The sequence below is a fragment of the Scleropages formosus genome, chromosome 2 (assembly GCF_900964775.1).
Source record: "Scleropages formosus chromosome 2, fSclFor1.1, whole genome shotgun sequence".
In the NCBI taxonomy this organism is placed as follows: domain Eukaryota; kingdom Metazoa; phylum Chordata; class Actinopteri; order Osteoglossiformes; family Osteoglossidae; genus Scleropages; species Scleropages formosus.
The window spans coordinates 2,786,478-2,796,976 of NC_041807.1; the positions used below are offsets into that span (position 1 = coordinate 2,786,478).

The window sequence follows — 10,499 nt, forward strand, 5'->3', positions numbered from 1 at the left end:
GCGATCCCGCCCGTGTGGATCGGCCCCGCGAGCGGAGCGGAGCGAGTCGGGCGGACGGCGGCCGACAGGGACAAACTTCGTACGGTTAGAAAATCGCCAATTCCATAGACCCGGCAGGAATTCGCGCGGTAACTGGAAGTGGAGAGCGCACGTGCCCACTGGCTATGAATACACGCGCGCGCACACACCGCAGGAATAATACAAATATTAATCGTTATTGTGTGCGAAGCTCACATTCGGTGTCTGGTTGCTTCGACATTATTCAATACATGTTACGTATAACTGACAAAATGTAGAAGACATTCGCTCGAACCCGAAAAGACACCAGAACCATATTATTTTAATTGGAGAATAAGTATTTTATTATTGGGAAGTGTCTCGGAAGAAAATACTGCACCGATACGTATCGTTTACAGCAGCGTACGGTACTGTGCTGCCGTAATGAACAGTGTCCTGAATATACAGTTCTGCTGTATTTTGTGTGAAATATTTATGGTTTTGGGCCCAGGGTGATAACAAGCGCCACCTCTGGGAATATGTGTGATGTTTGGTCCATAATGGTGACTTTCCTGTTATTTTTTTCCTGGAAAAACAGCCCCTCTACTGTACACACACACACATTGACTGAAACTGCTTGTCCTAAGCGGGGTCGCGACGAGCCGGAGCCTAACCCGTCAACACAGGACGCAAGGCCGGAGGGGGAGGGGACACACCCAGGGCGGGACGCCAGTCCGCCGCAAGGCACCCCAAGTGCGACTCGAACCCCAGACCCACCTGAGAGCAGGCACAGGCCAAACCCACCCCCCTCACTGTATATACAGTGTGTGTATATATAATCTCCCTCTCCCCCCCACACAGAATGCTGTGTGTGTCCTCCTCAAGCTCGGGTCCTCTACCAGAGGTCTTGGAGTTTGAGGGTTCTCTTCTGTGAAGTATCTTAGCTGTTCCTAAGACTGCATTCTTCTGGACAGAGACGTCAGATGTTGCTCCCAGAATCTTCTGGAGCCACTCTTCCAGTTTTGGCGTCACAACCCCAGTGCTCCTATTACCGCTGGGACCACTCTGGACTTCACCTTCCATATCTGTTCCAATTCTTCCTTCAGCCCTTGGTACTTCTGGATCTTCTCACGCTCTTTCTTTCTGATATTGCCATCACTTTGGATTGCCACGTCTTCTCCTCCTTGTCGAGCTCCAACTGCTTGTTAGTCTGGCACTTGAAGTCTCACAGGATCTTAGTTCTGCTGTGTTCAACCACCTTTGGTAGGGGCCATCTTTCTGACGTACTCTGACGTACCTTAACTTATCAATTTAGACAAAAACAATAGAATTGTATTGAAATGAGATAGGACTAGGTTTGATATTTTAGAAATACCTCAGCATACACACACACTGTATGAAACCACTTGTCCCAAGTGGGAGCCTAACCCAGCACCACAGGGCACAAGGCTGGGGGTGGAAGGAACACACCCAGGAGGGGACACCTGTCTGTCGTAAGGTACCTGAAGCAGGGCTCGAACCCCAGACCCACTAGAAAGCAGGACCTGGCCAAACCCATTGGCCAAACCCATTGGCCAAATCCACCCCCTCTACCATATTATAAATTAGGTTAAATATGTTAGCAGTCATTATTTACCTTCCTAGAATGGTCTAGCTAGGTGGCGCATCATTAAAATACTGTATTCTTAAAATAAAGTAAGCTAGAGAAAAGAAAATGTTATTAAGAAAATCACAAGGAGGAGAAAACACATTTACAGTCATGTACTGTATCGATACCGTAAATTTACGTCATCTGTTTACAAGATGAATCATCTCTCAGTACCTACAATGATATTTGTCTTATATGATACAAAACACTGCAGATGTTATATCTATTGCTAACACTAGACACCAAAAATGAAAATATAATGTGAAAAAAAAATCATATTTATTTACAGGTATAACAATTCATGCATTGATAACTGTACTTAAGGCAGTAGCTCTATCCACTACGCTACCACTTATCCCTGTAGTAAATTATAAATTAAAAGTAGTGGATTATAGGTTAGTAATTTATACATTTACTAGTAGTACTAGTAGTACTTGCTGTACTACTGCAAAAATTAGTCTATTTTATTGTTTAGTAAAAGCCTTTGGCTGTAGTACCCTTGAGCATGGTACTTACCCTAAAAACTGCCTCAGTAAAATTAACCAGCTGTAAAAATGGGTAAATAATTGTAACCTTAACACTGTAAGTCGCTTTAGAAAAAGCGTCAGCTAAACGTAAGATGTTTTGTATGGTGGCACAGCGAGTAGCTGCCGTCTTACAGCACCTGCGTGGTGCAAGAGGACATGGGTTCGATCCCCACTCAGTTTGTATGGAGTTTGCATGTTCTCCTTATGTTTGCGTGGGTTTTCTCCAGATGCTCTGGTTTCCTCCCACAGTCCAAAGACATGCTGTTCAGGTTCACCCATAGTGTGTGAGTGACAGTGTGTGTGTGTGTTCCACTGATGTATGGATGAGTGACCCAGTGTAAGTAGTGTATCTAGCAGTGTAAGTCTTTGGGTGCTCTGGTTTCCTCCCACAGTCCAAAGACAAGCTGTTCAGGTTCACCCATAGTGTGTGCACTCTACTGATGTATGGATGAGTGACCCAGTGTAAGTAGTGTATCTAGCAGTGTAAGTCACCTTGGTGAATAAGGTGTGTGGGGTGATAAGAATACATAGAGTTCATTTTAATTTTTTGTAATAGATTTGTGTATATTTTATGGTAGTAAATGAGAAGATGGAGTAGTGCACACTCTGTCTGAGATTTTTTTGTCCTGAGCGGGGTCTTGGGAGAGGGTTCGGACGCACCCATGGCAGGATGCCAGCCTCTTGCAGGGCACCCCAAGTGGAACTTGAACCCCACAGCTGTCACACAGGAGGCCCTGGCAAAGCCCGCTGCACCACTGGGCCCCCAAATAAATTAGTATCTTTAACTTTTTTCTTAATCTTTCGATATTTCTAGGCTCCGCGGTTTGTCTGCGAGTTTTTTCCAATTGTCGCAAATCTCCCAGAAATTTTTACACACATATTGTCTGAACCACTTATCCCATACGGGGTCGAGGGGAGCCAGAGCCTAACTTGGCCACACAGGGCATAAGGCTGGGGCGGGGGGGGCACACCCAGGACAGGACTCCAGTCCGCCGCAAGGCACCCCAAGCAGGACTAGAACCCCAGACCCACTGGAAAGCAGGACCCAGTTCAACCCACTGCACCCCCCTCCCAAAAATTTTCCAATAATATATTTATTGAAAAAAAATCCACGTATAGTGGACCCGTGCAGTTCAAACCCATGCTGTTCAAGGGTCACCTGTACACTGAACGAAATAATATCGATGTAATATTCTAGGATGTTGCTTGAAATGATGTCTTCCTCTTTGCGTTAAAAACAAAGCGCGAATTTTACATGTTTGGCGCGACGCCCCTGAACCTTTTTGTGGCTCAGGGCCACAATGTGCATTTTGCGCCTCCCTCGGGTGAAACAGGAGATAAACGGACAAAACTTCTGTTGAGGACCATTCTAAACGAAGCCACAAGGTGGTTTATTATTGTTTTTCTTTTTATTTATTCTATGGTTTGCATAATTAAAGTATAAAGGCAAAGCGATGTATGTGTCACAGGAAAGACCCCATATTTTGAGCTTTTTTTCAACACCATTTCTTTTTTTTTTTTTAAATCTTTTAAGTAATGAACTATTTCTAACTTTTAAATAATTGACAAATTACCAGTTACTAAAATATCCCCTAAATATTTTTGGATTTACTCTTTTTTAAAATTTTATAAAGTGTATGCAAACCTCACCCATTTCCCGTCGCACATCTTTGGAATTAAAATCTATCAATTATTTAATTAGGCACTTTATTTAAAAATAGTATAGATTATAGGGGTCAGTTTCTCAATAAATCCGTCACACCAAGAGAGGATTTCAGTCACTAGTCAGTTTCAGGTTCAAATAAAGGTTCCTCCAGCTCGCTGTTATTGTGTCTGCTTCCGGACGGACACACATAAATATAACTTTACAACTGCTAGCAAGGAAAATTAAACGATGCAAAGCAGGACATCTCGACAAAAGGCCTGTGAGTCATTTGAGTATCTATCAAATTGATTTGCAGAGCAGTGGCGGTCGGAAAACCAATTCAGCTCCAGCATTAAAGGTCAACCTTTCCCATGCAGTCTTTGCATAGTTTATATTTATGCTGGTTTGATTAGAATTTCATTAATATTTCCGGTGGCACATTATACAACCTAACGTTTTCTGAGATGCAAGGCCTCAAACTTTATTGTATTATCACAAAAACTTTTAGAGGGAGTGAGGTGGAAAGTGGGGTAGATTAATTTCTCAATTATGTGGACAGCAATAGCAGGACACCATACTGAACAGAAGCAGAAGTTGCATGATCTTGAAAGGATTTTTTTACTGTCTGTTGAGTGGGACTTGAAAAAACTTACTATAAACCTTGCAGTGGAGCCTGTTTCCCTACATTGAATTATTTCAGATAAATTATTACATTGGGACAGCTGGTAGGGTAGCGGTTGGAGATATGACCTTTGGATCCAAAGGTTGCAGGTTTGATCCCCCCTTCCTCCTGTAGTACCCTTAAGCAAGGTTCTTACTCTAGATTGCTCTGGTAAAATTACCCAGCTGTACAAATGGGTAAAAAATCATAATGTTAACACTGTAAGCCACTTTGGAGAAAAGCATCAGTGACATGAATGAATGTAGATTATCTTGCAAAAATGTATCCAAGATAATTTTGTCTCCTACAACCTGTTCATTATTGCCGCAGTTCTGGTCATTTGCTGTGGTGGGAATAAAAGCAGCAGAGCTGACAGACACAACGCTTGAGGAGCCAATGTGCTCGTGCTGATTTTTCTGGGCTTTCCACCCGCCTTATCCCGAGTGACAGCTGACACACCATCACAAGTGGAAGGGCCACTCACACAACTTGCAATACTGTCCAAATAGCAGCTGAATATCTTGCTGATGCAGTTAAAGTTAAATACCTTACTTAAGGTGGACTCACCCACAAGACTTCCGAAACTAAACGCGCAGAGATTTTCGTTTCTCGCTCAAATGTGGTGGAACGATCTTCCCCTGTCACTCACAACTACTGAATCCCTCTCTGCTTTTAAGAAGGATCTAAAAACTCATTTCTTTCGGACTCACTTCTCCCCGATTTCCTACGTGCCCGATAAACATGTGCCGTATTAGGTGTTTAATAATTTTTTTAAAATCCTCTATGCAGCTACCTGTGTGTAATTTGCACTGGTGTGAGACGAATGGGCTGTACTCAAGAATCACGTGTCTGGATCCAAATCCCTCCCGCTGTTGATGTAATGCGCTTCCTGCATTGTCACTTTTGAGAAAAGCATCAGTACCGCTCCGGGGACTTCAGCTAAGAGCATTCCGACGAAAAGGCCACGTCTTTAGCCGCTGTTATTCATTCCGTTTTTGCCGTTTTGGTGTGTTTTTGTGGCTGAGTCTGTCTGGCAGTAGCAGGCAGAGCATACAGAAAATGTGTTTATGTCAAATAACACACTAGCGTACATGCATTACCTGCATGAAACACCCTGTTTGAGATCTCCTGAGCTGCAGAGTCCCAGTGTGTGTCTGTAACCTGTGCGCTGCGAAGAGCCCGCTGCGGCACTTCGTATGGCCTTCGGTAACTTTGCTGGGAACTTTGTCACGTCGGACCGATGCGTGGCTAAACAGATGAAATTTCCAGCCGTTTTCGAACGTGTCCGGTGTCTCGCTGGCACAGAAATTGATGCCGTGGCGCTTTGTATACCACCTGGGGTTCATCCAATTTATTGACTCAGTAAAATCTGAAGTACAGCTGGCTCCTCCCTGACGCACTTCTACTTTTTATTGTTTCATCCATTTATCCATCCCGTGTGCTCTGCTTCGGATTTACGAGCGAGACGAGATTTAACGCACTTCGGGATGCGACGGCTGGAGGTGGGTGGATGGCATGACGCTCACTCCCCCAGGTGGTCCGGTTTATAAGCTGGGGAGACAGGGAGAGCGCACCCAACTCCAGCGTACCAAGGCACCCGAAGAGCTCCAGGTCTCCTGCGAGACAGACCCCTTAGTCCTGCCTTGCGTGCGAAGATGATGTGCAGACTTTTCCTGTCCTGGACCCTGCTGCTCTCCGTCTCCGGGTCCCTCCTCGCGCATCCCATCACAGACTCTACGGAGATGGCCTACTCCGGGCCAGGTGAGTGAAGGAGCTGGGATGGCACCTGGGGTGGGACACCTTTTAACCTTTCGTGGCTTGGGGAGTCTCGGGTAGCAGACAACTCCTTTAAATCCAGATATCCAGGTGCCCGTTGAGCTTGGCATTCGGACCGCAAACGTTTCATCATCAGTGCTCAACTATGAACACCATCAATCCGCTCTACCGAGCAATCCAGGGTCTCCACAGGTTAAACATATAGAGACAGATTTATTGAAAACCTTACACTCATTCTAACATTTATATTGTGAGTGTAAGGTCCTAAGCATTATACAATAATAGCACACACTGCTCTGTATATCAAACTAAGACTGCTTGCTCAGTAAGGTACTGTAAGGTCAAAAAACGCCTAGGACCGATACCTCCGAAGGCATAAAGCAATTTTTATTAAAGTCAGTGACTTGATCTCCTAAAATATTTGTTATGCTGTTGCACTGGTTGGCACCGAAAACATCAGTGTTTTTTATTTCTCATCGAAGTCGTGATCAAATGTCCAGGTGGTCATTAATTAATCAGGGTAGCATAGCGGTTTGTGCTTCCACCTTCGGATCTGCATGTCGCCGATTTGAATTCCACCTCCTGCCGCAGCACCCTCCAACAAGGTAGTTACCTTAAATTGCTCGAGTTAAAAAAAAAAAAAAAAAAAGTTTACTCAGCTATAGAAATAGGTAAATGGGACAGCTGGTAGTGTAGTGGTTAGCGCTACTGCCTTTAGATCCCAAGGTTGGAGGTTTGAGCTTCACTTCCAGCTATAGTACCCTTAAGCAATGTACTTACCCTAAATTGTGGCAGTGAAAAAAAAATTAAAAAAATCACCTTGCTGTATAAATGGGTAAATAATTGTAAGCTCAACACTGTAAGTTGCTTTGGAGAAAAGTGTTGGCTAAATAAATGTAAATCATTCTATGCTGCTTTGAAGCATAAAATGCAATCTCTTCTCCTAGTTTAGCGAAAGTCAACTATAAATTAAGATCTGATTTTTTGCAGCTTTTTATAGGGAAACCAATGAGATGTGTTGCCCTTGCACCATGTTTTAATGTCTTTAACAGTAGGCTACCGTAGAAAGTGTCTCCTATATTTTATTGCCTGAGTATGAAATGAGTGTAGATATTTCATATTATTTTTTATTACAGTATGGGCCAATCTGGGCCATTTACTGTAAAGGTAATGTTGTCGCAAAGGTTTTTATACACAGTTTCCAGGGCTAATTGAAAATGGAAAGTCAGCCCTGCAAACGCGTGAAAGTTATTGCTTCGCTGCGTTGTTGAGAAACCACCGCTTCTGCCCGTCAAGCGAAAATGCAGCTGGACAACGTGTTCCGCTCGGGTTCGGTCTGCGATGCGGCACAGCAACGCTGCGGATGGTCTGCTCTTACAGTGTCGGCGGAGGAGGGTCCGGCGCTCAGTGTGGATGAGCCGTCTCTGTCTGACCAGGCCTACCTCTCCCAGAGCGGCACGGCCCTCGGCTATCCCACCCTGCTGGCCCGAGAGCTCAGCAGAGATGGTAAGACCCCTCAGAGTCTCCGCTTAGGGGCCATGAGTCATAGAAGTCAACGCTGCGTTTGGATCGTGGTGGGGTGACAACACAGCCCGTTACACTACTTTATGTCCCGCGGTCATTTGTCTTCACTATAAACTCCAAAAAGTGCAAAATACTTTGAGTATGATGTTAAAATTATAACCTGTGGATATGGCCATCTTAGAACATGTTATCGAAACCCTCAATATTCCTCGCAGGTCTCAGAACAGCAGGATTCTTCCCCCGAGAAGCACTCAAGGAGGTGAGAGTCGTTCTCTTTTACTCAGTTGCTCCATCGTGGATCCGGCTCCACAGGCTGGAGATTGAGGACAACATCTGAAGGTGAAGGTTATGGCCTTAGGCAGCTGATACAGTTGGAGGTAGAGCTGTCTTTGGACCCAAAGGTTGTAGGTTCTAACCCCACCTCCAGCTGTAGTACCCTTGAGCAAGGCACTTACCCTAAATTACCCCGGTAAAACGTCTCGCTGGAAAAATTTGTACGTCGCCGCTGTGTGCGATAATAATCGGTGACCTCCTTTCAGGTCCTTCTGGAGAAGCAGAGCAGGCTGAACCCCCTCATCCGTTTCCTAGGCACCAGGAAGCAGTACAGGAAGCGAGGGAATACATCTGAGTGTTTCTGGAAGTACTGTGTTTGAGATTTACCGCTCCCACCCCCCACGCGCCCACACACACAGACACACACACACAGTTAGACTGACAGAAACACCACCCAAAGGTTAAACACATGAGCCGGAACATGGGGCTGCCCACGGAACCACAGTCCTTCGGGGAACATCGCCGACGTTTCCAGGGCACGTGTACGAAGGAAACCGAAACGACATTCTATAACCGTATTCCAACGTAACACGAGCAAGTGTGCTAGGAAAATACTCTTTTTATACATTGGTCACACCTCGAGCCTGAAGTGTAAATATAGTAAATATGTCGAACCACCTGATCTGTATGTTACGTACGAATAAAACTTGTTTCAAAATCCTTCCTGTTCAAGCTCTTCTATGCTGCATCGTTGGATGTATAATGATGCTGCTGTGCCTTGTAAATAAAAATTGGAAAATGCTACAGAAACTGGGGTGGGAGGCTTGGTCAGGTCCTGCTCTCCGGTGGGTCTGGGGTTCGAGTCCCGCTTGGGGTGCCTTGCGATGGACTGGCGTCCCGTCCTGGGTGTGTCCCCTCCCCCTCCGGCCTTACGCCCTGTGTTGGTGGGTTAAGCTCTGGTTTGCCACGACCCCGCTTGGGACAAACCGCTTTAGCCAATGTGTGTGTGTGTGTGTGTGTGTGTGTGTGTGTACAGAACCTGGTAATAGCGGACAGCTGGGGCCCAGTGTTGAGGAAGCCAGATTCACAATAACTGGATCTTGGCGAGCAAAACCGACCCTTACACCATTGGAGCATGTGCTCGGTGCCCGCAGCATCCGTCCAAACCCTAGGAAAAGTACATAGTTCATTCAAAATAGAAACGGTCAGTTGAAGGCATCAGTGTATTCAGTCAATTTATCCAGGGACAAGGCCGCTATAAGCCTGCAGGAAAACTAGGAGCAGTTGAAAAAACGAGGAGCTGCTCGCTGCGTGGGCCAGTTACCGGGGTGCCCGCACCTCTCCTTCAGCCGCTGTCCGTGAACCCCAAAACCTCAGCGATGACCACATCTCATGAGCATCAGCCTGAGCTTTTCTTCCAGTCTTCATCAAGGAATGAGCCGTTCTGAACCAAGCACAGCAACCGATCACCACCAGACCTAGACATCTTCAGAACCTCGGACCCCACGTGGAACAGAAGTAAAAATTGGGATCTACGATACCGAATATCGTAACCTTTCAGTCACTTCAGACAAAACAGCCTGCTCCATGAATAAATGCTAAAAACGGAAAAAGAGAGAGCTCGGAGAGCCACTCTTTCGCCTGATCAACCTGCACTTCGCATCAATTTGTTCCCAACCAGCAGGTGGCGTAGTGATGAGAGCTACTGCCCTACCAAAGGACCTAGCCTTGATTCCCAGCATGTTTTATTACTTTTATTACTTTTTTATTACCCTAAATTGCTCCAGTAAAATTTCTCAGCTGTATAAATTATAATAAAATATAGTATATAATATAATATATTAGTGGGTATAATACTTACGACAATGGATGGTTCCATCGCCAGTGCAAAAATTTCAAACTTATTTATCTTGTAACATATTACATATGTAACATTAGGAAAATGTTGAGTTTTTCCAATCATTACCAATAAGCACTAGTAACTAAAACCCATTCAGCTACAAACCAAAATTCAACTCATTTAGCGCACAATATATATGAAAACCATTGAGGGACAATCATTTCCTTGACATTGTAAATAAAACTTGAGTACTGACTTGTTTTATTTATTCATTTCAGTGTTACAAAATATCTTCTCAACAAACGTCAAAACAGATCCACTTGCACTGATTTTTTTTTTTTATTTTTTTTTTGTAAAATACAATTTATTGTAATACGCTTTTTCAAAAAAATACTGTACAAATCCTGGGAGACACCTGTTCCGCGAGAAACCTGTAAAAATCCACCTGCTTTCCGTAGACGTCCAGAAGCGCACGTTCGAGGACGCTCGCCTGCCAAACCGACAGCGGCGCTTCTCCAACAAGGAAAGAAACATCTGGTCGGAACGGAAAATAAACGACACGTGAACAACAGAGATGATTACCGGCCGCTTCAAGACGGTGACGCAAA

At 44.8% G+C, this 10,499-nt stretch overlaps 1 protein-coding gene across 1 annotated transcript; it reads left to right on the plus strand.

Moving 5' to 3' along the window:
* Positions 1–6,133: 6,133 nt before the first annotated feature.
* uts2b (urotensin 2, beta) lies at positions 6,134–8,431 on the plus strand. The gene is made up of 4 exons (XM_018758581.1): positions 6,134–6,239; positions 7,635–7,760; positions 7,994–8,037; positions 8,318–8,431. The coding sequence occupies exons 1-4, from the start codon at positions 6,134–6,136 to the stop codon at positions 8,429–8,431; spliced, it is 390 nt and encodes a 129-aa protein (XP_018614097.1).
* Positions 8,432–10,499: the final 2,068 nt, after the last annotated feature.